The following is a 26,906-nucleotide window of genomic DNA, read 5'->3' on the forward strand; positions in this document are numbered from 1 at the left end:
GAAAGGGAAAGAAGATGAAAGCAAAGACCCACAGGGAGAACAAACATGACCGTGACCTCACTAGACCCGGAGCCTGAGTTCTGCACATAGTTCGACCCGTTCCCATGTGATGCTGGGAAAGCTGGCTGACCGGTTCCCATGTGATGCTGGGAAAGCTGGCTGACTGGTTCCTGTGTGATGCTGGGAAAGCTGGCTGACTGGTTCTTGTGTGATGCTGGGAAAGCTGGCTGACATTTCTACGCCAGTTTTTGGATGTTTAGTCGCTCAGTCATGTCTGACTCTTTTTGCGACCCCATGGACTGTAGCCCGCCAGGCTCCTCCGTCCATGGGATTCTCCAGGCAAGTAACTGGGGTGGGTTGCCACTTCCTCCTCCAGGGGATATTCTGCCCGACCCAGGGGTCGAACCCACACCTCAAACCCCCCTCTGTGCCATACTTCTCTATAAAGTTGGGTTAATGGTGACCCAGAAGACCCAGGCACTGTGAGAAGGAAAGGCGTGAATCCATGTGAAATACTGAGAGCAGTGTCTGCTACCTAGCATTCGTTAACTGCATTTCAACTACAATTGCCATCATTTGACATCTATGTTTGTGAACTAAGTAACCGTTCTAAGCCTGCGTGATTGAATGTGATGAACACGACCACCCGCCCCACTCCAGACGCTTCTGCTCCGTGGCCTCCTGAGGGGCCTCCGAAGAGCTCTGGTGCTTTCCGTCTCACACAGAAAGAACTCAGTGAGCGCAAAGTCACAGATCAGAAGTGGTTGATCAGAATAGGGTGCATATGAGGCTTAAAGCAGGTGAGTGACAGGGGGCTGCACCCTGAGAACTTTAATGGGCTACAGTTTTATCATCAAAGGACGAATGGAGAGGGGAAAGGAGCCTCTTTCTTCCTCATTCTTGAGTCGATGTCACACTTCCATCATCGGCTCCCCCTCCAGGCTGGGCCGGGTCGTTTTCTTGTCCCTACACGGTCAGGCTAGGACGGTCATGGCACCATGGAGAAATTATTTCAGGTCTCGGTACAATGAGCCTCTGTTGCTTTGAAACGCCACCTTTCCATAAATTATTGTTTTTTATGTGTGCAGAGAGCTTGTCCTCGGGATCCTTAACTTACTGAGCCCACTGGCAGGATGTGGGCACGTGCCACCACAGTTTTATTGTTTGGGGGCAGGTCTTGGGCTTCTGTTTCAGGGTTTTGTTGCCAAGCAAACCTGCTTGGTTCTGTGGTTAAGCAAACCTACTTTCTTGAGTAATCGTTACCTTATGGGTCTCCCTTATATTTTTTATTTGCAGTCCCATCTTGGGGTTAAGTATTGAATCACCTACCCCCATCAACACTACTCTTATAATCTGATCTTGTCTCTTGTTCAGTTGCTAAGTCATGTCCAACCCTGAGACCCCATGGGCTGCAGCGTGCCAAGCTTCCCTGTGCTTCACTATCTCCCAGAGTTTGCTCAGACTCAAGCCCGCTGAGTCAGTGGCGTCTCTTCTTACTATGCAAATAGCTGTGCCGCCTCAAGTCCTCAAGCCTTCCCGTCCATCTCCCCACGTTTCTGCTGGTGCTTCTGGTCCTACTAATGTATTAAGCAACATCTCAAAGCTGGAAGACAGTTACTCCTGACACCAGTGTCCTAATCAACACTTGCCCTTCAGGAAAGCATGGTGAAACCTGAGGGGCCACAGACCCAGATGTGGTTTGCACACTCTGCAGGCCACCAGCAGAGTATCGGCACTGACTCCTCTGAAGGTGGTGTAAGGCAAAGTCTTGCATCAAGCCTGAGCTAAAAGAGGCTACTGTTTTCCGGGAAGGCACCATAAGCAACCTTTATTGAGTGTCTTCTGCTTCTAATGAGACGGGCTTAAGAGAAAATAATTCAACCAAGGTCTGAAGCCTCCAAGGTAAATATTGTAGGTCCCCTCTCCTTGGTGTCCAGGTGTTTGTTCTCTGCGTCTGTGTCTCATTACTGTTTTGCAAAGAGATAGCTAATAAGAACCTACTTATAGCCCAGGGAACTCAGTGCTCTGTGGTGAAGGAAATCCAAAAACGGGGGGGTATACGTATACAAATAGCTGATTCTCTGTGCTGTACAGTAGAAACTAACACATCATTGCCAAGCAACTATGCTCCAATAAAAGCCAATTTTAAAAGAAGCTCCTCTGCACAGAAAGCCCACTTTTGTTATGTCTGTCAAAGCTGCCAGCCGGTGGGATGCTCAGAATGTCTTCAGAGGGTTTTGTTCGGTTGCTAAACATTTAACTATGAGGATGCCTTCTGCTTAGAATTTGACTGTTACTCTGATGCATAGTGAAAAAGTGCTAGACATAATCATGTAGCTATTTCTTTGGGAAAATGTTCGCATGGACAGCCGTGCACGCAGACACACAGGCCTTGTGTGTGTTTGTGATCAGTCGTGTCCAACTCTTGGCAACCCTATAGAATACAACCTGCCAGGCTCCTCTGTCCAAGGGAGTTTTCGAGCAAGAATACTGGAGTGGGTTGTCGTTTCCTACTCCAGGGGATCTTCCTGACCCAGGGATCAGGCCCACGTGTCCTGAATCTCTTGCATTGGCAGGTAGATTCTTTACCACTGCGCCATGTGGGAAGCCACACTACATGCATTTTAGCAAGTCAAATATTCTATCTGAAGTGTATTCCTATTTCCCAATGGATGTTTTTTTAGTCTGGACTTTGCAACGGTAATATGAAATTAAAATTGTGTCCATTTTACAGCTGTAAAAACTGAGATTCCCACTACCAGGTCATACAACTAGTAAGTGGTCGAATTCGGATTTACACCTGGCTTCCCCGTGGTACTTAAACTCTATCCATCATGCTTTATTCCATATATTGCTATATAAAGCAATGACTTAAAAAATGTTGAACATTAGATATCTCAAGTAGAATCTGAACTCACGAGCTGTATAAGTTTGAGCAAGTTGTGGGAGCTGTCTATGCCTCAGTTTCCTCATCTTTAAAATAGGGAGAACAGTATTGCATCACGAAGTTGTTGGCGGGATTAAGTGCGTTAATAAATTCACAAAAACTAGACAGTGCTTGGCACGTAGCTGTGAATACTCAGTAAATGACACGTGTTATTATCCTAGAATGTGACTAGTGTTATCCTCCTCCCATGAGAGAGCGGCGCCCAGTGAGACCATTTAGTACCTGGATGTCCAGGACTGGAGAGGGCCGCGTAAGACGCGCGTGCCCCTAAGAGAGAGAAAGGGGCCGTCCGCACGGCTACAGAGTGAGGCGCTGGGCCCAGGCCTCGTACCACGGTCTGACGATGCCTGCTACTTCAACATCAAGTGGGATCAAGCAAAACCTCTGCCCCGTTGGTGAAGAGTTGCTTTGATATCTAGACAAAACGGAACCCTTTCGTTGCACTGGAAACAAAAAGCCATTATTAGTTAGCAATAAAAGGGAAAACACAAACATTTTGGGTTTCTCTTCTCTGACAGCCATCAAGACCCCAGATGGCCTCCCAGGAAGCTGATCCTACCGAGCTGCCGGCAGCCTGTGCTGGCGAGGCCCCCGGAAGCCTGGGGGAGGCGGCGGCGGAGGACAGCTCCGCCTACCGGCCCATCGGCAGGTCACAGAACCACCCGGAGGTGCTGCGAGCTCTCGGGGTAAGTCAGCCTCCGTTGACACATTTCTGTAGGATGGAAGGCGATAACCATTCATGGGAAACCTTGTTTATGTCTCTATGGGGATTTCTGAGTTACTCATCACTGGATCAGTAATGCGGTTTAAGAAAAGACGGGGAAATTATTTAGTTCTTTGGCCCGTTTTTTGATTGGGTCATTTATTTTTCTGGAATTGAGCTGTAGGAGTTGCTTGTATATTTTTGAGATTAACAAACACATGAAAAGATGCTCAACATCACTCATTATCAGAGAAATGCAAATCAAAACCACTATGAGGTACCATTTCACGCCAGTCAGAATGGCTGCGATCCGAAAGTCTACAAGCAATAAATGCTGGAGAGGGTGTGGAGAAAAGGGAACCCTCTTACATTGTTGGTGGGAATGCAAACTAGTACAGCCACTATGGAGAACAGTGTGGAGATTCCTTAAAAAACTGGAAATAGAACTGCCTTATGATCCAGCAATCCCACTGCTGGGCATACACACTGAGGAAACCAGAAGGGAAAGAGACACGTGTACCCCAATGTTCATCGCAGCACTGTTTATAATAGCCAGGACATGGAAGCAACCTAGATGTCCATCAGCAGATGAATGGATAAGAAAGCAGTGGTACATATACACAATGGAGTATCACTCAGCCATTAAAAAGAATACATTTGAATCAGTTCTAATGAGGTGGATGAAACTGGAGCCTATTATACAGAGTGAAGTAAGCCAGAAAGAAAAACACCAATACAGTATACTAAAACATATATATGGAATTTAGAAAGATGGTAACAATAACCCTGTTTACGAGACAGCAAAAGAGACACTGATGTATAGAACAGTCTTATGGACTCTGTGGGAGAGGGAGAGGGTGGGAAGATTTGGGAGAATGGCAGTGAAACATGTATAATATCATGTATGAAATGAGTCGCCAGTCCAGGTTCGATGCATGATACTGGATGCTTGGGGCTGGTGCACTGGGATGACACAGAGGGATGGTATGGGGAGGGAGGAGGGTTCAGGATGGGGAACATATGTATACCTGTGGTGGATTCATTTTGATATTTGGCAAAACCAATACCATATTGTAAAGTTTAAAAATCAATAAATAAAATACCAAAAAGAAAAAAGAAAAGATGGGGGCATCTGTTGCACCTGAAGAGTAGAAACTCAGAGGCATAATCTCACGGTGGGAGAAGTCCTATCCCTGCTGGAGAGTGGGCTTCACCGTACTGTGGCCCCGAGGCAGGCAGGGAGCGTAGTTCCACCCAGTCTGCGATCAGCCGTATCTCCTTCACTCTGTGGTTTTCTGAAGGGAGTCTGTGAGTGTGGATGCAGTGGGGCGGGGAGAGGGGACGATGAAGTATTGCCATCAGAATCAGTGGGCATGGCAGGAACAAAAGCCTTCCAGAGCAGACTCTCACCCAGTTAATCTAGGCTTAATTTTTTGACCATTTCAAGCACTGATATCTCCTTCTTGAGGAAAATTAAAGTGATCTCTTCTCCAAATACCATATGATGTCACTTATGTGTGGAGTCTAAATCACATCACGAATGAGCCTATCTACAAAACAGAAGCAGATACAGACAGGCTTGTGATTGACGAAGGGGTGGGGGTGGGGGGGTGAGCTGGGAGCGGGGGTGAGCAGACACAGAGTGTGGTGTTGCACGTCTCTAGGGCGGGTAGGCACGCTCCTGCTGTAGGGCCCAGGGACTATATCCAACATCCTGGGGTAAGCCACGATGGGAAAGAAAACATAAAAGTCAGTAAAACGATCTCTCCCCAGTGGGGACCAGCACGTGGTCGCTCATGCTTCTCTCTTTCCCTCCTTTCGCAGGCGGTCCAGATCCTGAATGGAGCAGTAATTCTGGCTCTGGGTGGCTGCATGCATGCCTTACAAAACTTGTCGCAGGCCTCCAATTACTTCTTTCTCTTGATTGTTTCCACAGGTTATCCCATATGGGGAGCTATATTTGTGAGTATTCAAATTCCACTGACTGCATACCACTACTAGAAATGTACTTTGGCAACTTTTCCCTCAAATTCTAGGAGTGGCTTGGTAAATATGAGATTTCTGAGAATGCCATGAACATGTAGAGAATTCCATTTATTAAAATTAGACTCGTGGAACTAACAGGAGGTCAAAATACTAATTTAAACATTAGTAGATACATCCATATAGATATTTCGATGTATAAAAGTTTTTTAGAACACCTAGTCCAATAAATCAAACACATGATCTGAAGCTTGGGTAAGATTATGAGAATGCTATTAAATATACATGCATATGGAAGTAAATATTATTTATATTTAATGTAAACACAAGCATAATTATGTTACATTGAATATGTGTATTGTTACATGTAAAACTAGGCATACCCATATAACCTGTAAAAGGCCAGATACAAAACAAAATGAAAGTCTTACACACTTATGCAAAATTTAAACTCATTTAAAATTGTACTTGTATTAAATAATGAGCAAAATCAAGTGTAATTTTGTGTTCTAGAATGTGAATTGGAGAAGTTTTGTACAACTACCGGTAGTTATCTGCTAATTAAGACTTCGTATTCCTTTCTCTGCTTCACTTCCTATTTTCAAACAGTTTATCGTTTCGGGAATTTTATCCACCTTAGCCGGGAAAAAACCCACAAAAACACTGGTAAGTGGCCGTTCGCCCTCTTTCTCTGTGATCACAGGAGCAGAAACACGTCACCCATTAGCAGTAGGAGAGTGGAGGTTGGTGAGTCCAGCCGAGACCCTGAGTCTTGGGGTGAGGCGTCTTGGTTTCCTGATGTCTCTCCAGGACCTAGGCTGTAGCTGGGTGTGTAAACCCCTTTCAGTGGCTGTTTACCTCCATGACCTGGAGCCGCAGGAGCACAGCGTGTGCTGCCCGTGTGCAGCGACGGCCTCTTCTTCTCTTGCAGCTGGAGACCAGCATGGGGTTGCACACCTCCAGTGCCGTCATGGCGCTAGTCGGGATTGTCTTTCTCTCAATGAATTTATTTGCTAACGACCCACTACTCAAGGGCTGTCAGTCTTCCTGGCCACCTGACTTGTGCATTTACATGGAAGCCTCTTCAAACGTATGTCTTTTAAAATTGTGTATAATTATGAAGTACTTCAACAATTCAAAGTATAGAGGAACCAAGTAACATATCAGGCACCACGCTGCCTTGATTTGAATCTTGGTTCTACCACTTAGCAGCTTTGCTTTGAAGGAGCAAATAAGACAACCTCTTTGTGTTTCAATTTTATCGTCACTGAAATGAGGGTAGTAATAGATTGAATTATTATATGTATTACATGTAAAGATTATATAAATTAATATGTGATAAGTAATTAACACAATGCATACTGTATTAGGTTATTATTACATACTGCTGCTACTGCTAATGGGCTTCCAGGTGGTCCCTGTGGTAAAGAACCCACCAGTCAATGCAGGACATGTGAGATGCAAGTTTGATCCCTGGGTCGGGAAGATCCCCTGGAGGAGGGCATGGCAACTCACTCCAGTGTTCTTGCCTAGAGAATCCCATGAACAGAGGAGCCTGGTGGGCTACAGTTCATAGGGTTGCAGAGATTCAGACAGGACTGAAGCGACTTAGCATGCAGCACGCACTGCTACTGATACTGTTACGTTCCCCAGAGAGATTACAGTTAAAAAGTTTTATTTCACAATTTTCTTAATGAAACTAACTTGGGAGATTTACAATTTTCTCTGTGGTCTGGGATTTTCAAGTAGTGACTCACTGAAGCTTTGAACGGCTTTACTTGTGAATTTATTTGAGTGTGGTATTTAAAAGGGAACATTTTTAATAGCCTTCCCAAAGCATTTTTTTGGCTTGTGTTTACATGATCTCCCTCTGCTACAGTCAACTGAGAAATTAAGATTTTCCTCCAAATTGTTTATTTTCCCGTGATTTGTGAACTGTTTTTTACTGACTTAATCTTCCTGTTTGCTGATACTACTCATGGAAGTCTGAGTTCTAACTTTCTCCATTGTATTTTTAATACTCTAAGTTTGTGTTTATATGGGTTTGATTTTGTGTGTGTGTGTGTATTTTGGAAGTATTTCTCTCCAGAGGCATTAGCATTTGTTTCTTCTAGGTGCCTCATTGATGGTAGAAGGATCCAGTAATTCTGTGTCTCGCTCTTCAGCTTCCTAGTTTAGTCTGTAGGCATACTGTAAATGCAAGCCTCTAGGGAGTACAACTAAAGAGCTGATGAAAGGCCCCTTTGCCCCTTTTCCTAAGCTGCCTGTACATCTCCCGGGCTCACTGCTATTCCAGCTGGCAGATGGTAATTGTAATGTCAGTGCTTTCCCACTATAGCTGTTTCACACGGGTTGATACAGAAGTACCTGTGTCTCTTCCAGGAAAAAGGTTTACATGCTTTTAGATGGGCCTTGTGTCTCATGTAGAGTGTTGGTGTGTGGCTGTGTATTAAGTCTCAGTTGTGACTCACTTTTCCCTGTTTTATGGAGGGTAGGTGTTATAGTCTGGTTTCCTGCTGGCCTTCCCTTTTCCTCTGAGCGTTTCTACTGGATTTAATCTGCTGCATCCTACCCTTAGGGCCTCGTGTCACTGATGCTGATTCTTACCTTGCTGGAATTGTGCATAGCATGCTCTGTTGTAGCCCTGTGGCTCAAAGCAAACTGCTGGCATTTAAGAAAGGTGGGTTTGTTTAAATGACTTAAAATTCACATGATCTGCACCTTCCCTCTAGGGTTTAAGATGGTCCCTGACTTTTGGAACTGGAGAGAAACTTTCATACGATAATGATTTTTGGGGTTCCTGGAGTTATAGCTCGTACAAATGTTAGACTTGGCATGAAGGTTGGAAAAGAATTCTAACCTAAAAATACAAGAGGAAGCAGTGTATTTCATCTTTAAGAGCATGTATTTTAAAAAATTAATTTTTATTTTTTATATAATGTTTAAAGATGACATTCATTTTATAGTTATTGCAAAATGTTGGCTATATTCCCTGAGCTGTGTAATTCACCCTTGAGCCTGTATTATACCCAATAGTTGGTACCTCCTACTCCCTCACGTCTATATAACCTGCCCTCCCCTCCCTCCCACTCCCTCACCTCTATATAACCTGTCCTTTCCTCCCTACTGATAACCACTAGTTTGGCCTCTACATCTGTGAGCCTGCTTCTTTTTTTCTTATTTTCATTTGTTTGTTGTGTTTTCTAGATTCCACATATGTGATATCATGCAGTATTTATCTGTCTCTGTCTAACTTATCTCACTTAGCATAATGTCTTCCAAATCCATCCATGTTGCTGCAAAATGGCAAAATTTTGTTCCTTTTTACGGTTGACTAGTATTCCAGTGAACACATCTACACTGTATGTAAATATCATGGATGTGAATATATCCCTATGAATATGGCTCTGTGTTCTTTCTCCATTCATCTGTGGACGGACACTTACGTTGCTTCCATATCTTGGCAATTGTAAATGATGCTACTATGAACACCAGAGTGCATATATCTCTTTGAATTAGCATTTGGGTTTTTTTGGGCTGTATACGCAGGAGTAGAACTGCCGAGTCATGGTGGGTCTGTTTTTATTTCTTTGAGAAACCTCCATACTGTTTTCCACAGTGGCTGTACCAATTCACCTTCCCATCAACAGTGTAGGGTGTAGGAGGGTTCCCCTTTCTCCACATCCTCACCCACATGTTACTTGCAGACTTCATCCTGACAGGCGTGAGGTAACATCTCATTGGGGTTATGATTTGCATGTCCTGATGGTTAGTGATGTTGAGTATCTTTTCATGTACCTGCTGGTCATTTGTTTTTCCTGTTTAGAAAACGTCTACACAGTTCTTCTGCCCATTTCTTAATTTTTTTTTCTTTTGATGTTGAGTTGTGTGAGCTATTTATATATGTTGGATATTAATTCCTTATTGGTCATATCATTTATAAATAGGAGCATACGTTTTTCACATGGATAGAACTAAATCATTGTTTTTTGAACTTGTCACTCTCTAGTTAATTTCCAGGAAAAACCACAAATTCTTTCTGGATTTAGCTATCTTAATTGTAAACTGAACATGCTCTTGTCCACTTTTTTCTTCACACTTTTGATTTTGTGTTGGCGTATAGCCGGCTAACAGTGTTGTGGCAGTTCCAGGTGAGCAGCAAAAGGACTCAGCCATACACGTACTGCTTTTGCTCATTTCTAATGCTTGCTGGAAGGACTATGTATGTAATATTTGATCACAGTGATGATCAGTGAATGAGTATTGTTGGCATTGTTCATGATGATAATAGGAAGGAAGGAGAGGGCTGTGTTGATCCTGTTCCTGGAGTTTGATGTTGTTTTATTTTCCAGGCAATTTCCTCCCTTTCCAATCCTGGGGAATTAAGAATGCCTCCAAATGAAAGCAAGGAAATTCAGTCTTGAGTCTCCAGTGAGTCAGTGCTCCATCCAGGAACTCAAGAGAACACGAGCCTGTGAGCCACGTCTCTACCATCGTGGTGCCCATCGTGAGAAGCGTGGACGTTTGACTCAGTCCTTTCTGTCCTGACTATAAACTCCCTCATAAGTCCTGGGAATGGACTTTTGTGCTTCTCTAGGTATCCTTTGTTTTGTAACTGCTATGATCACCACGCTAAAATTGTTCCCAGAAATCAGTTCTCTTTCTTCTTACCTGCCTGCTTCATTGTCTTCTAACGTTTTTAAAAAAGGCAGGGAGAATCCTCCCTATTTCATGTATTCTTTCTAAACTCCAACTTCCAACCCCAGTGAGAAGGAAAAATGAGTAAGACGTTTCCCATCATAGAAAATGCTTCTTGACTTCAGTTGACACCAACATTGCAAAAACTGTCCAAAAAATCACCAAAATAACATTAAGATAAATTTTTACTATATTTGAGGTAGGAGGTCAAGTCTTGAAGTCTTTTTTTTCAGTGAGCTGCTGAAATTCACACATGTCCGGATCCAAAAATGATGCCTTAGATGGGGGTCTTTGAGAGCAAAATCAATATTTGTCCTTCAAAGGACAGTGAGAATCTATAATGCAGAGAAGAAAGAATTAAAGCTTTAGAATCTTACAGACCTGAGTGCAAATTCTGATACTGTCTGTGTGAACTTAATCTCTCTGATCTATTTTTTTCTCATCTGTAAAATAGGTGTTACAGTACCAACTGTCTTATTCATTGTTATGCAGATTAAGTAAAAATAAAGCAGATGTGAAAAGAGAATCACAGCTATTTGATAATGCTGCTGCTGCTGCTGGTGGTCTTTTTGTGCTGGTAAGGCTGAGGTGAGATGGTGGTCAGATAGGTGTGCCTTAAAGATGGCAGAAACCCTCACACTTCCATCGTGGCTGCTCCCCTTCCCTCCAGTGACATCCGCGACCATCCTCTCAGGTAGCAATTTGGTGTTCTTTTTGATATCTCTGGCTCCTGATTTGTATATCTACTGCTGGCGGACTTATGTTTCTGCTTTATGAATTAGTTCCCTCTCTTGAGAGGGGACTGAGCCGTCCAGCGTCCATCAATTCACACCTGTAAGGTTCTCTCAGCTCCTTGCTTGCCACACGTGCAAAGGTTTTTCTGTAGTCTTCTCTACTAACAATGCTCGCCTCTCCAGATAATACATATATGTAAAATATACATACTTTATGAAGAAATGCATACATGCACATTAAATATAATTTGTTTCTTTTTTCAATCCATTGAACAGTTATTTGGAAGGTGCCTACTATGTGCCATGTGCTCTGCATACAATAGCCAGTGAGCCACAGTCTCTGTTCTCTGGTTGCTCTTTGTGGGAGATACAGACCCACAGGAACATACCATTATAACATGGAGCATTAAGGGCTGTGATAGGAAGAGTGTAGGAATCTTTGGAAGCTCATTGAAAGAGTTTCTAAACCAGGTTAAGAGATGAAAATGACAATTTTGGGGAGAAGACTTTTCTCCTAAACTGAGATTTTTTTTTTCAAAAACATTAACAATTTTATTTATTTATTTGGTTGCACTGGGTATTCGTTACAGCACGTGAGATCTTTAGTTGCGGCATAGGAAGTCTTGGCTCACGGGATCTAGTTCCCTGAAGAGGGATCGAACCCAGGGCCCCTGCACTGGGAGTTTGGCGTGTTGGCCACTGGGCCTCCAGGGAAGTCCCCTAAACTGAGATCCTAAAGATGATTGGGAGTTAGCATGATGAAGGGGAAAAGGAAGAAGCTGGACATATGCAAAGGCCTCTAAGCAGGAGAGAATTGGGGATATTCAGGGAACACACCAGAGGCTTTAGTGTGTCTGACTTTGATGTGTGAGGAGCAGATGGCAAGACCTGTTTGGAGGAGACGTGTATGCCTCTCAGGAGACGAGACAGAACAGCAAGCAAGGCACTGTGCACGCCCCTGCACACAGCACCGTCTAAGGGAGGGCCAGCCCCCCAGGCATCTCTCCAGGCTGGCCACTGCTGCCTCCAACCTGTGTAAGGAATGAACTTGCCCCTTCCTCAGGGCGTGAGCAGCCAGGGACCTTTGTTCTCACTCCCCCTCTGCGGCCGCGGGCCCCAGGAAAGCCTTGCCTGAAAGAGAAACAGAGGAGTTGAAATTGATGCGGTGCTGTTGAACCGGCTGATATTGCCTTGAGAGTGGTGACTTTTAATTTTCAGTGAGGATAACTGAACATCATTTTGTTAGCTTGAAGTAGGCTATGGTGAAACTGTTTATACCACATGCGGCTTAGTCATTCAGTCGTGTCTGCCTCTTTGCGATCCAGTGCACGGCAGCCCACCAGGCTCCTCCGTCCATGGCATTCTCCAGCCAAGAGCACTGGAGAGGGTTGCCATGCCCTCCTCCAGGGGATCTTCCCGACCCAGGGACTGAAGACCCTGCATTGCAGGTGGATTCCTTACTGTCCAGGGCCAAGTTCCACCCTCCAACCCTAGAAAGCCAGTTGTTAAATATTTACCAACACAACGATGAACAAAGACGGACAGGTCATGTACTTGGAATTTAGGACCATCATTGCAGTTGCAATGCAGAGTGATTTGGAAGGAGTTAAGAGAAGAAGGCTGGTGAGGAGTCTGATACAGTGAACCGAACCATTGGTGAACAGACTTCAGTGGAAGGAAAGGTATTTACAGTAACAATCGTATTATCATTTTTCATTAATTCTGCTTTTCCTATATAAAGCTCTGAAATATTTTGCAACTTTGATTTAAAAATCATAGACCAATTTGGTGGGAATTGAAATATTATTAATATTAATATATTAAATGGTGTCATTTATATTTTGCTCTTCAGGTCTTATGTTAATAAGATCTTTTTAATTAGGTCTCCTTTTTAATCAGGTCTCTTCTCTGTAATCAGGTCTTCTTTTTAATTATATAATGTCTTCCTTTATCTTGTTCATCTGTACATCTTGCTCTTATTTACATTTGCAAATGAAAGCAATTTCATTTCTTTTTTAGAGATCAGATGAAGGACTCCATGGGGTCGCTAAGAGTCGGACACGAATGAGCGACTTCACTTTCACTTTTCACTTTCATGTATTGGAGAAGGAACTGGTAACCCACTGCAGTGTTCTTGCCTGGAGAATCCCAGGGATGGGGCAGCCTGGTGGGCTGACGTCTATGGGGTCGCACAGAGTCGGACACGACTGAGATGACTTAGCAGCAGCAGCAGCAGCATAGGGCCTGCCTGCCTGGTGGCTCAGTGGTAAAGAATCTGCCTGCCAGTGTAGGAGACGCTGTTTGATCCCTGGTCCGGGACGATCCCACATGCCACAGAGCAGCTAAGCCCATGTTTCACAACTATTGAGCCCGTGCTCTAGAGCCTGTGAGCCACAAACAGCCCGCAAACCACAACTACGGAGGCATAAGTGCCCGTGCTCTGTGACGAGGGAAGCACGGGATGGCTGACCCACGCACCGCGGCTGGAGAAAAGCCCCTAAGCAACAAAGACCCAGCAGAGCCAAAAATAAATAAAATTCTAAAAAAGATCAGTATCTATCCTCACACTTTTTTCTCTCATTGAATTGGCGTGGATAACTTCTATAACATTGAAAAGAGGAAGAAATTTGCTCTTTGACCTCAATGCTTGTTTGCTCTAGACCATATGTGCACGTGCGTGCGTGTGTGTGTGTCAGAGAGACAGAAAGACTGGGATTCCTTTGGGAGTTTCAGACAATACCCTGAAGAAATAGCAGTTTTCAATTCGCAACATGTAAACACGTGCACATTTAAGTGACCTGAACATTCAGTTTGAGGAAGCAATTGTCCAGATGGGATCTTAAAGCAAATTTCTTTGGAGTTTGGGGAAATAAACCCAGTGTATATCAAAGAGAAGAAATGTTGCTTGTCAAAGAGGAAGCCGGATGCTGAGTGGGTGCAGAGTGTGGACAGATGTACCTCCAGAAGGAGGAAACACATGCGGCGGGAGGGATGTTAGCACTGTTATCTCCTCCTTCAGGCAGAGCCATGGTTAAAACCCATCTTGATAAGTTTGCCCCCACCAGAAAAAAGGCACTTTGGTATACATTTCAATGTTCACTGTTGTGAAAGATCGAGGAGTGTGTTTATACAAAGACCCAAAGTGAGGGTACAGAGGACGATAAGCATCTCAACGGGGGAAGGAGCTGGCGAAAGCTGGGGCATGAAATGGTTGAAACTCACAAGACGCGTCTCAGTTACTGATTTGCATTTTGCAAGTTTCTGTTGAAAATTCTCACAAAATAGCCTTGTGTCCAAACACCAAAGACCATCCTCAGTCTCTTTCCTCTCTAAACCTCAAGTTTAGTTTCTGATTATTCTCTGCAAACATAATGAAGTATTATAGACTGCTCCCAGAAAGCACCATAAGGAGACATTTCTTTGAGGTCTTTTCTAGAAGATATGGTGTAACTTCTCTAAAGGAGACGTGAGAGAATGAAAAATCCCGAGGCTCTATTTAAAAATAGACCTACCTTGTGATCCAGCAATCCCACTCCTGGGCATATATCTGGAGAAAATCATAATTTGACAAGATACATGCACCCCAATGTTCATTTCAGTACTATTTACAATATCCAGAACGTGGAAGAAGCTTAAACATCCACCAACAGATGACTTGATAAAGAAGCTGTGGTACATATATACGATGGAATATTACTCAGCCATAAAAAAGAATGAAAGAATGCCACTTGCAGCAACATGAAAGAATCTAGAGAAAGACAGATATCGGAAACACTCATATCTGCAAAGAGTGCTTCAGCCTTAGACCACCTGTGAAGCCCAGTCCTCTGAAGACAATTGGAGGACTTCCGACACAGGAGTGGCTGACCTGGGTCACAAACAGAGAAAACACCAGGAGAGAAGCACAGTCTCTTTTTGCCCTGTGGTTCTCTCTCACCTTCGCAGTTCCAAATAAACCCTCTCATTTTGGGGTTCTGTAAATCCTGCTGATTTCAGAAAGAATTATCCTCCAAGAGTCTCAAATCTCCCCAATTCACACTCATCCCAATTCAGTAGCCCATTCAATTTTGCTCTTAGTGATAACAAGAAAAGCCCTGTTGATCTTAATCAGCGAGGAAACTTATCTTTCTGACCAATGTCTTAAGTACGAAGATAGTTATCCACATCATGAATCACCCATCTTAGCTGGCCATCCGGAGACTCTTGAGAGGGAGCCCGCCAAGGCTAACGGTAACACTGCCCTTCATCCCTGGAGAGCTCTGCTAGTGAAGCAATGGAGGCAGAGAGTAGGAGCAGGACAGAGCTTGCTCTCCCCACTCCGCAGGAGCCCACCAGGTAGGCGCAAACTGTTGGTTGTTTCTGTTCCCAGTCACTTAATGACCTGGAGACAGTCACAGTGCTGGGGCGATGCCAGGTCGTGAACTTGGGCATGGCCCACTGGGCTTAATGAAAATACCGAGTATAAAGAAGTTATTTGCTATACTTTCCCAGTAGTTTTCTCTGGTTGATGGGAGAAGAAGGTTTTTATTTAGCGGTAAGTTGGGAACAGCTGAAGTTTTCTAACAAAAGAGACTCATATTCTAGGCTTGAAGTAGGGGCTTTGTACCCTCTTGCCTCTGTGTCTGATGTGTGTGAATCTCTGTGACTCTCAAGCTGCGGGGTCCTGCCCCACTGTCTAGAGGGAAATGTTCGCAGGGTGAAATCTGGTGGAGATGTGCATAGTTTGGTTTCCCTTTGGATACAGAAGATCAGCACGTACGGGGAGTGTGTTAGTCGCTCAGTCTGTCCAACTCTTTGCAACCCTGTGGACTGTAGCCCGCCAGGCTCCTCTGTCCATGGAATTCTCCAGGCAAGAATACTGGAGTGTGTTGCCATGCCCTCCTCCGGGGGATCTTTCTGACCCAAGGATCAAACCCAGGTCTCCTGCATTGCAGGCAGATTCTTTACCATCTGAGCCACCAGGGAACCCCCAACACATATTAAAACTTTCTTTTAAAGGTTTGAGGAGAAACTGAAGACAGAGCTTCAGAAATCAGTAACAGATTGAAAGTCAGTGTAAAATATTAAGTACACTCCAATGCTTGGGAAGACATAGTGCTGCCCGTGAGCCTCCTCTAAGGATGAAATAGGAACAGAGATCAACAGACCTTTCAAAGTCACTCCTTTATGTACATGAAGTTGACTATGTCATTGACAACCTCTTTTCAGATACATTTCTATGTTAAAAAGACTGAGTGTGTAGGTGAACATGTTTGATAGTTTTTACTCTTACTCACCAGCATAGATTAATGAGAAAGAGCCTGGTAATAACTCTGGACTAAGAATAAGAAGGGCTTCCCTGCTTCCCTGGTGGCTCAGATGGTAAAACAGCCACTTGCAATCAAGAGACCCGGGTTTGATCTCTGGGTCGGGAAGATCACCTGGACAGGGGAATGACTACCCACTCCAGTATTCTTGCCTAGAGAATTCCATGGACAGAGGAGCCTGGTGGGCTACATTACAGTCCTTGGGGTTGCAAAGAATCGGACATGACTGAGTGATTAAGTACACACAGGCACAAGAATAAGAGGGCTTGGTATAGTTTCTGTTCCGTCTAACCGTGATCAGATAGTGGTCCTGGCCACTAACTTGGACCCTCTGAGCCTCTGAGTTTCCTGACTTTTACAGTGAAGATTTTAATTACAGAATTATTTTGAAAAATAAGCAAAACTCTCCTTTCTGTCCATTGAGATCTTTGCATGGAGACTTATAGAGTTTTCTCACAGCTGCATTTCTGTGTAAACTTCACAGTGCATCTGAAATTGAACTTGCAGAAATATCTCTCCAGGAAAGCGTTTTACTGGAAAGGCCCGTCCCAACTGCACCACGCCAAACGTGGCTGACTGTTTTGAAGAGAGAGCTGGAATTCCTGGGGGTGAGTGAGCCTCCTCCAACCTCAACTAGAGTAAAGACTGGCTCTAGGAAAGAGTATTTGGTGGCATCAACATAGCTTCCCTACTCAGACTCACAGAGGGAAAAACCTAGAAGAAAATTATTGACACTCGCCACACACTGTTAGGCAGAGTCCTAACAGTGGCTCAGTTGGCAAAGAATCTGCCTGCAGTGCAGGAGACCCAGGTTCAATCCCTGGATTGGGAAGATTCCCTGGAGAGGGAAATGGCAACCCACTCCAGTATTCTTACCTGGGAAATCTCACCAGAAGATCCTGGTGGACTGCAGTCCGTGGGGTTCCCAGGGTCCGACACGACTTAGCAACTGATCCACCACCTCCAGGCACCCTGTTGGGTAGAAAGAAGCATTTCTTCATGAAGACTAAGGTTAGACTAGCAAGTAGGGTCTGCCAACTCTGTTCAGTTGCCAGTGGATCAATATCACCCTGTGAATGATTTATAATTTTGTCTTCTCATAGATAGAAAGAGCCATTATTAACGTCCACCATGAGTGTGTAAATAAAGGCACAGGAGATGGCTATGCTTGCATGAGGTCATGCCAGTATAGATTCTTAGAGTGGCCAGATGATACTGGAAAATACTGCATTTGATCCTTTTGAGGCCTGCCTAAGACAGCAAAGCAGTTTCTCACGTTTGGCCTCGATTATAAGGAAATTGATGTGATCTTAGAAAAATACCTTCTGATTCACAAAATCTATGCATTTTTCTACAGGTAACACAAATTCTGATTGGTTTGATATACCTTTATTTTGGAATAATTGTGAGCGCCAAGATCAATGATTCAGAGTTTACTGAAAAGTTTTTTTCATCATTTAAAGCTGGCTACCCATTCTGGGGAGCCCTATTTGTGAGTATATGTCTACACTTGTCTGAAATAATACTGCACATGGCTTTTCTTTTATCCAGATCAGATCTAGCAATTGTTTATTCTCGTGTTGAGAATATATGAGTGTATGCTAATATGTATATGGATATATATATAATATAGATGCATACTCACAGTTTACAAGGCACTTTGGGTTAAACTAGCTAATACATGTTTATGTATCTCTCAAGAGGCATTTAGCTAGTAAGAATCGAACCTAAACTTTCAGAATCCAACTTGAAAAAAATTTGTGTAACACCATTCATCAGTGAAGCTATTTTAGCGAAGGTAGTGGAGAAGGCAATTGGAACCCCACTCCAGTACTCTTGCCTGGAAAATCCCATGGACGGAGGAGCCTGGTGGGCTGCAATCCATGCTAAGGGTCGGACACGACTGAGCGACTTCACTTTCACGTTTCACTTTCATGCACTGGAGAAGGAAATGGCAACCCACTCCAGTGTTCTTGCCTGGAGAATCCCAGGGACAGGGGAGCCTGGTGGGCTGCCGTCTATGGGGTCACACAGAGTCGGACAGGACTGAAGCGACTTAGCAGTAGCAGCAGCAAAAGTATCGGGGAGAGATTGTTGAAATGAGGAGAGCAAGGCTGACATCTGATGAACTTCGACTGTGCCCTAGAAACTCTGTTAGGCACTTTCTCACTGTATCTCTTTCAGTCAGTGTACTAGTTAGAAACCAGATGGCTGAATGAGCTTACAAAAATACATAGTTTTTATTGATGTATAACTGATGTATAATAAACAGCACTTATTTAAGGTGTATAATTTGATAAATTTTGACATGACACGTGAGAACATTTCCACATTAATATAATGAAGATACTCATCACGGCCAAAAATCTCCTGTTCCCCTTGGTCACCCCTCCCTCAGCCCTGTCCTCCTATCCTCAAGCAGTCGCTTGTTTTCTGTCACAGCAGACTAGTTTGCATTCTCTGGAGTTTTACGTAAGTGAATGATAACGCCATCTTCTCTCTAACGCCTGGCTTCTCGCACTCAGCATGCTTGTTTCTGATTAATCCGTGTTGTTTTTTGCATCAACATTTTTATTCACGAGGATATATTTTAACCCTAAAAATACTGCATTGGCTTGGCCCTCTGCTAAATATGCAGGTCTCAGGTCACTTGTTCAAAACTCTCCTTAAACTTTTGCTGTATTTAATTTGAAACTTCCTTACTGTCTTTTCATTCCGATCATTTAGTTCATTAGGTGTCCCTCAACTCACCACACAATCTGAATCTATGAAATGTTCTGAATGTGTGCTCCTGGTTGATAACTTCACTAAATCCTTCACCATGTGTATTTTCATAATGGCTGTATGTCTACAAGATAGATGGCAGACTCCGGAGACGGACACGTGTTTCTCACCCAGAGGAACTGACACTGTAATGCACAAGATGCTCGTACGAGCGAATGATCACAATAGAATGCGAGTTGTGTTACAGCAGAGTCACACCCCAGGGGCTGCTGGACTTCACAGCACTTAGTGGGGACCCATGGACTCTCAGAGTTAGCATTACCTGGCAGCCTGGTACAAACGAAGAATCTCAGGCCACATCTAGGACTTACTGGGTAGCAATTTGCATTTTAACAAGATAATTCACATGGACATTTAATTTTGAGATGCTTTCTATAGGAAATTAGAAAAATAAAATGATAAAACTAAAAAATAAAATGGATTAAAGGACATCTGTATAGAATGCCCACAACTTTACCTTCTGTTTGGAAGGTGAGGATGAAAGGGACACAGAGAAGAACAGAGACCCACTGTGCTTTTTACCCCCCTTCCTTTTGAACAGTTTGCTATTTCTGGTATTTCATCAATCATGTCTGAAAAGAAACCTTCAGCATATCTGGTGAGTTGCATTCTGTCTTTATCCTTGAGGAGGTAAGAAAAATTTAATATTAAGAGTCTTGAAGGAGTCACGCTGTTATCTCTTATGAGTGAATGTGGATATGTGATTTTCTTCCAATCTACTTTTGTCTTGGATATAGTCACTAAACATGTAATCATTAAAATACCAATTGTACCACTTAAAAACAATGAATTACTTTGACACTTGTTGAAAAAATACCCTCACACCAGCTATGTCCTCACACTATAGTCCTGTGATCCAACAAATGATTCATTTCCAAGAGTATAGTTTGTCTAGTCAAAGCTAAGGTTTTCCCAGTAATCATGTACAGATGTTAGAGTTGGATCATAAAGAAGGCTGAGCTCTGAAGAATTGATGCTTTTGAACTGTGGTGTTGGAGAAGACTCTTGAGAGTCCGCTGGATAGGTCAGAGACCAAACCAGTCCATTCTAAAGGAAATCAACCCTGAATAATTCATTGGAAGGACTGATGCTGAAGCTCTGGCCACCTGATGTGAAGAGCCCACTCATTAGACAAGACCCTAGTGCTGGGAAAGATTGAAGGCAGGAGGAAAGGGGACAACAGAGGACAAGATGGTCAGACTCAGTGGACATGAATCTGAGCACACTCTGGGAGATAGTGAGAGAGCAGAGCCTGGTGGGCTACCGTCCATGGGGTCGCAAAGAGCTGGACACGACTGAGTGACCTCACTTTTTTCCCTTTGCGTAAGTGTGGAGTTTGTTGGATGTATCCAGCCCTGAAAGGCAGGTAGGTTTACTGAACACTGTGGCAGATGCGGGACCCAGTCTAAATGTTCCCCTTTGTCGTCAGATTCGCGGATGCCTGGGAGCAAATGCGGTTAGCGGTGTGGCTGCGGGAACAGGCGTCGGCATCCTCATCAGTAACCTGAAGCAGAGCGCCACTTACGTCTACGGCTGCGAGGAGGTCTTTGTGAACGACTACTGCTCTCTGGCCTGCTTCTCCACCGTGTGTATTTCTCATGGGAAGGCTGAGACCCTGGTCCTGATCTAAGTGGGACGCCTTCTTTCCCTTTCCGTGAACACCACCCTTTCCTGCCACGGCATCACGTAATGCAGTGTTCTGGAGGCTCGTGCCCAGGGTCGTGCCAGCCTCTTTCCCCCACCTTGACCTGCGTCCTGCAAGGGTGGTGCCGGGGGCTTTGAGTAACCACCTCCTGGTTTTCGCACGTGTCATTCTATAGGAACTGGCCATGTGCTGAGTGGGCATGGGTGATGAAAACAGGGGCTGCTGTAAGGGAATGCGCTTTCCCACCCCTTGACTCCATTGTCCTTTGGTTGTTGTTGGCTGTTGCTCAACAGGAAGTTGTGGCGATGATCCTGTTTCTCACCATCCTGGGCTTTGGCAGCGCTGTGTCACTCATAGCTTATGGAATTGGCGAAATACTTGAAGGAAATCAGGTAGGCGGAGGCCTGATATTAAACCCTAAATGATAAAGAACTTGAGCTTTGTTGCTTAAAAGTATGGCCTGGCTTTCCTGCAGCATTGCTTCCAGTTTCAATATTCCATTTTCCAAGTTTCAGTGTTTTGGTTTCCAAATCTCATGTTTTGAATGAATTAATTTATTTTAACCTCACTCATTATTAGAGAAAAGCAAATCAAAACCACAGTGAGGTATCATCTCCCACCAATCAGAATGGCCATCATCAAAAAGTCAACAAACAATACATGCTGGAGAGGGTGTGAAGAAATGGGAACCAAATCTCATGTTTTGAATCAAATTTTCCACTCACAAACCTCATAGTATTAATATAATTCCTTTGGTTGAAGTTTAGGAAAGTAAGATCTTCATCATTTTAGGAAATGTAGATGCTTCAAAGTATTAAGCATATGTTGAGCATAACAGACAAATATACAGGTAGCACATGTTAGAAACACTTAAATATCTGGGCTTTTAAAAATTTGTTCCTGCTCTCTTTCTTGGATTTCACCTTCCCACTTGCTCTGAAGCCTGTATTTTGTTTCCTCTCTGAGTCATGACTACCAACTGAGCTTCCACTTGTCTTACCCAATTTTATACCTGTGACGTATGAAAGAGAGTTAGAAATACCTGATGCATACACATTTACTCAGATCTTCCAGGTAAAACACACTCCCTCCATCTTTCCACTTGCCTGAAGCATTCAAGTCTGCCTGCCTTTTCTGATCCCTTTCCTTCAGAGATAAGTAAGATAAGAGATGTACCAAATTTCAGATACAGAATCATCTCAACAACTTCTCATTGACAATTTCTTTGGAACCCACTTGGCCAGCCAACCTGGTTTGTTGGAGATGGAAGTATTGTTGCTGTTGTTGTTCAGTCACTCAGTCACGTCCGACTCTTTGCGACCCCGTGGACTGCAGCACGCCAGGGTTCCCTGTCCTTCACCATCTCCTGGAGCTTACTCAGACTTGTGTCCATTGAGTCAGTGATGCCATCCAACCATCTCATCCTCTGTCATCACCTTCTCCTCCTGCCTTCAATCTTTCTCAGCATCACGGTCTTTCCAATGAGTTGGCTCTTCACATCAGGTGGCTACAATATCACAGTGTAATGGCAGGCTGTGAAGAAAGCTGAGCGCCGAAGAATTGATGCTTTGGAACTGTGGTATTGGAGAAGACTCTTGAGAGTCCCTTGGACTGCAAGAAGATCCAACCAGTCCATTCTGAAGGAGATCAGGCCTGGGATTTCTTTGGAAGGAATGATGCTAAAGCTGAAACTCCAGTACTTTGGCCACCTCATGTGAAGAGTTGACTCATTGGAAAAGACTCTGATGCTGGGAGGGATTGGGGGCAAGGGGAGAAGAGGACGACAGAGGATGAGATGGCTGGATGGCATCACTGACTCGATGGCCGTGAGTCTGGTGAACTCCGGGAGTTAGTGATGGACAGGGAGGCCTGGCGTGCTGTGATTCATGGGGTCGCGAAGAGTCAGACACCACTGAGCGACTGAATTGAACTGAACTGAATGGTAGGCTGTGAGATACAAAAAAAGATGAGATATGACTCTTAAGCAAATATTCTAATGGCAGAAAATTCTTGGTGATTGATAATGTTTTTTCCCCCTCACCTCATCAGATTCCAGAAGATCGTCTTTATGAAGAAGTAAATATATATGCACCAATTTACAGCGAGTTGGAAGAAAGAGAGGAGCCAACTTCTCCTGCTGATTCGTAAGAATCATGTGTCCAGAACATTCTGATTCACAGCAAAAGGCTTAGAAAGCCATGGTCTCTGTGTAAGAGGCTATTGGCAAAATTTCAATTCTTTCTATGACTTGACAAGTTTATATTATGGTTTTTCTCCAGACGGCAATATTCTATTTTTGTTGTCTCTGTTCACTTAAATCCACCCCCTCCATTTGTAGATAAGATGGACTCCTGCATTTCTTGTTTTCTGTTACTATGTCAAACCCATCCCTTCTGGGACGTCCACCTGTAATAAGTAAGCATAACTGTGCAAACAGGGAAAACAAGAGGAAGACTGGCTGAGAGCTGAGTTAAGTTTAACAGTTTGATAATATTTGCCCTTAGCCTTTTTGAGAGCTGCAGATGTGTGTGATCTGTGACCCCTTTCTGACTGCAAGCACCTTGAGGGCAAAGTCCATTCAGCAAACTCATACTGAGAGCCAGCTAAGTGAAACTGCTGGCACTTGTCTCCTTCACGTTGTGTATTCCAGTATTTCACCCATGGTGGGTGCTCAGTGTGGGAGTATGGGGTGTAGGGGTGAAGGTTCAGAGAAGGTACATCACCAGGTCGAGTCAGGAGTAGCATAGGAAAGGAGAAATTTTGGAGATCATAAGACCAAATTGACATAAATCAAGAATAGAGTCAGAAAGACTCTGTTAGACAGACTATGCATAGAGATTCTTTAGGCATGTATTAAGCATTTTGGTGGATACATATCAAATTAGCAATAGCTATTTCCTCATTGGGTTTGGTCTTATATGAACAAAACAGCATGATTTGTGTTAGAAGCAATCCTTCTAACACAGAAGGATTGCTGGTCTTATAAAGTGCCCTGGAATACCAGGCCTATTGCATTTTATCGAGTGAGCTGTGGCAAATCCTTTAACGTTTTACTTAATCAGGGTTTTTTCATCTGTGACATTAAGATATTAGGAATAATTTACCTGCCAGCTCTAAAAGTGTGTGTAGAAACACATGCAAACACAGGATAAATTAGTATATGTGCTGCCAAAGCAAGCGCCACAGTATAAATGAAAAGTGCTCTAAAAAAGAAATTATTGTGGAATCCATTCATATTAACTCATGAATATTCATTCACGCTCACACACAGCAATCTCCAAATCTTAGTCTCTAATGATATAACATTTAAGTCCATTTTATCTTGAAAGTCCCACTTCCTAATCCCACTTCAACTTTCTCTTGAATATGCATTCTGCTTGACCACCTCACGTCAGCATCCTGGGTTGAAATGTGCTTTCTTCCTTTCTGTTTTTGGTTGAGTTTCTCCTTTCCATAAAGCCTATCTTAAATCCCATTTGATTCTTTAAGTTTTTCTAGTTGATTGCTTCTCTCTCTAGATGATGTTTTTCTAATCAAACACACACACACACACACACACACACACCCCCCCTACAGTCTATATAATTTTCTGTAGGCAAATATTTTATGTCCCCTCAATGATAATATATTTTTTCAGAGACACAGTATCTCATAAAAATCTATATTTTGCCTGAATCAGCAGCACATTCACTGGTACAGTGTTGCTCAAAATTGTTTGCAGACTGATGAATGAACAGTAGGGAGTTTTATTAAGTTACTCACTGTATCTGGTGAGATGTAAACCGTAAAGGGAAAATCACTTAATGAAGAATATGAAATGGAAGAAGAATCAATTAAGACCTGAGCTAAAATGAAGTCAATGGAAATGAAGAGAAATGACAGTTTCTAAAAAATGGAGAAAGAGTTATCGGTCTTCCCACTACTGAGCTGAATTAAAGAATGAAACCAGAGAGGCAACCGGTTGCTTAACATGTTATGCATTTGAATCTAAGATCAAGGAACATCAGGTAATGTTGAAAGACAGAGGAAGTGAGAAATACAAACGGACACGTGAGGAGTACAGACAGAGCCAGATTAAGCTCAGCTTTAGACTGTCGTTTTTAGGAGATTGAAGGGAAACGCAGTTTCAGATTGCCTGGTAGTGTTCAGGGCAGAGTGCTGGTAAGGATGGATTTTGGTGACAGAGGTTTAGTGTTATTGTAAGAGAGATCAGTATTAAATGAAGAAAATTAACACTCTAAGAGAATTATATTGAGATAAAAGTAAAGCCCAGTTAGCCTTTACATGCCTGTAACCAGTGGCGACATGCACATCATGGGGTGGCGAGGAAATACCCAGGGCAGAAAACAAGAGAATTAGGCAGGAAAATGCACCGTGAAGCTGCAGCCAACAGGTAGCCCAGAGTAGACAGAGGTTAGACAAAGAATAAGTAATCCCAGAGACAGTATCTGCTGACTTGAGGAAGAGACAAATCAATAGGGATAGACCCACATAAGATGTAGAGATGGGACAGAGAAAACAGCAAAAGTGAATGAATGCGAAGGCGCAGAGAAACTCAAAACAGGGCTATCTATGGTGATGCATGAGATAGCAAAACACTTGCAGAAATATTTAGAGAGACGATGGGGGCATGTGTGATGCAAGAAGGAGAGACGAGATTGTGAACAGAAGATGGTAAAGAAAACTAAGCTCTCCAAATGAGTTTGTTTCTTTTGACATTTTTATAGAGAAGGTAAAAATAGTTCACACTTTTAGCCTAAATCTTGATAGAAGAGTCCTGGGGAGAGACTGAAGGAATCAGCTGGGGTTATTATTCACAAATTAATTAACGAAATAATTAAGTACATTTTATTTATTTGGACTGCCAAAATTAAAAATTGATAAGTAGGTGTTAATTTCTCCAGGCTATGAAAGACACCACATAACCATGCAACCAATGATGACGTCAGTTTTTATGCTTATCTGACCTTAGGAGCCTAGATTTCCTATTTTCATTTTTTCTGAAATTAAAATTTTGTTTCCCCAAACTTGACAACAGCTTAAAAATATACTCTTTTACTGCATAGCTTGCCAAACCGATTCACCATTCTTAATCATTCATAGATATAATCACACACTTTCAAGGAAAATATGTTCACTTCCAAACCTGGCCCACCAGGACCTCCAGCAGTGACTCTGGTCTACCTTTTTATTGTATAATATTTGACTCTGCTCTTCCCTCCACTCAGTTAATATTTTAACTGCATACTGACTGTGTATCTCTATATACATCACACATTTTTTTTGTCTTAAGATCATTCTGATAGTTGTTCTTTATCTTCCTGCCTTTTATCACGTGCCTGCTGTAGGCATCCACTGAGAATGCAACTGGAATGCTCTTCACATATTTAGTGTCTCAATTTATCTTTTTTAAAACATCAACTTAAAGGTTATTTTCTCTATTGGGATTGCCTAATGTTCATGTATTCATCCAGCCTGCTTCATAATCACTTGCCCCCATGATGCAATGTATTATCAGTGTATTTTTTATCTCCTTGATATATCCTTAATCACTAGTATTTGTTCAATAAATCAGAATCATTTATTTCTTATCTGTGTGTATCTGTGTATATATATGTGTGTGTGTGTGTGTGTGTGTGTGTACATTGGGGAGGAGATTGATCAGGGATAATTGGGAATCAAAATATCAATTCAGTGATGCTAAGGACCAAGAACAGTTCCCGGGTCTGCATTTTAAATAATGCTTTATCAAATGGGATAATCTGTAAACAACCCCACAGACAGAAAATGGACTAAAACAACAATCACTGGCCTTCTTGCCAATAAATGGTGGGATCAAGTTGAAAGGAACCTGAGCTGTGAGTTGCATTTTACAAGTTAGTCCTGACTCCTATTTGTTTTGCTATGGGTCAGTATTTTCCCTTTGAGAACCTCAGTTTTTCCACCTGGCAATGAGCACTTTGGACCAAAAAGCCCCAGCTGAACTTCCTGCTTCCATATTCCCTGCTTTTAGACAGTTCGGATGGCTGGTGATCATAATTACTAAGCTTGTGACTGGGACAGCAGCCGCAGTCAGAGCTATTTAATGCTATTTGATGTATGGTGC

At 43.1% G+C, this 26,906-nt stretch overlaps 2 protein-coding genes across 3 annotated transcripts; both read left to right on the top strand.

The window, feature by feature from the left end:
• The first annotated feature begins 1,452 nt into the window (after nt 1-1,452).
• MS4A3 (membrane spanning 4-domains A3) lies at nt 1,453-11,438 on the top strand. Of its 2 annotated transcripts, XM_061381639.1 has the most exons (7): nt 1,453-1,902; nt 3,466-3,633; nt 5,475-5,612; nt 6,243-6,299; nt 6,565-6,723; nt 8,212-8,313; nt 9,986-11,438. In XM_061381639.1, exons 2-7 carry the CDS (start codon nt 3,481-3,483, stop codon nt 10,055-10,057), a joined length of 681 nt encoding a protein of 226 aa, XP_061237623.1. In that variant the 5' UTR covers nt 1,453-1,902; nt 3,466-3,480; the 3' UTR covers nt 10,058-11,438. The 2 variants fall into 2 exon arrangements, with proteins under 2 accessions (XP_061237623.1, XP_061237624.1); XM_061381640.1 differs by lacking the exon at nt 8,212-8,313.
• Nucleotides 11,439-15,087: 3,649 nt separating this feature from the next.
• Nucleotides 15,088-26,391, top strand: MS4A2 (membrane spanning 4-domains A2). The gene is made up of 7 exons (XM_061381641.1): nt 15,088-15,400; nt 16,856-16,979; nt 17,729-17,863; nt 19,697-19,753; nt 20,585-20,740; nt 21,094-21,192; nt 22,850-26,391. Exons 1-7 carry the CDS (start codon nt 15,339-15,341, stop codon nt 22,946-22,948), a joined length of 732 nt encoding a protein of 243 aa, XP_061237625.1. The 5' UTR covers nt 15,088-15,338; the 3' UTR covers nt 22,949-26,391.
• The last annotated feature ends 515 nt before the right edge of the window (nt 26,392-26,906 follow it).

Source organism: Bos javanicus, chromosome 15, assembly GCF_032452875.1.
Source record: "Bos javanicus breed banteng chromosome 15, ARS-OSU_banteng_1.0, whole genome shotgun sequence".
Taxonomy (NCBI): domain Eukaryota; kingdom Metazoa; phylum Chordata; class Mammalia; order Artiodactyla; family Bovidae; genus Bos; species Bos javanicus.

Excerpts from the sequence above, each read along its gene's own strand:
- MS4A3 (XM_061381639.1), top strand. The coding sequence starts at position 3,481 with ATGGCCTCCCAGGAAGCTGATCCTACCGAGCTGCCGGCAGCCTGTGCT. Across the intron at positions 3,634-5,474 it reads AGGTGCTGCGAGCTCTCGGG|GCGGTCCAGATCCTGAATGG; the intron begins GTAAGTCAGCCT and ends CTCCTTTCGCAG. Across the intron at positions 5,613-6,242 it reads CCATATGGGGAGCTATATTT|TTTATCGTTTCGGGAATTTT; the intron begins GTGAGTATTCAA and ends ATTTTCAAACAG.
- MS4A2 (XM_061381641.1), top strand. The coding sequence starts at position 15,339 with ATGGAGGCAGAGAGTAGGAGCAGGACAGAGCTTGCTCTCCCCACTCCG. Across the intron at positions 20,741-21,093 it reads CTCTGGCCTGCTTCTCCACC|GAAGTTGTGGCGATGATCCT; the intron begins GTGTGTATTTCT and ends GTTGCTCAACAG. Across the intron at positions 21,193-22,849 it reads AAATACTTGAAGGAAATCAG|ATTCCAGAAGATCGTCTTTA; the intron begins GTAGGCGGAGGC and ends TCACCTCATCAG.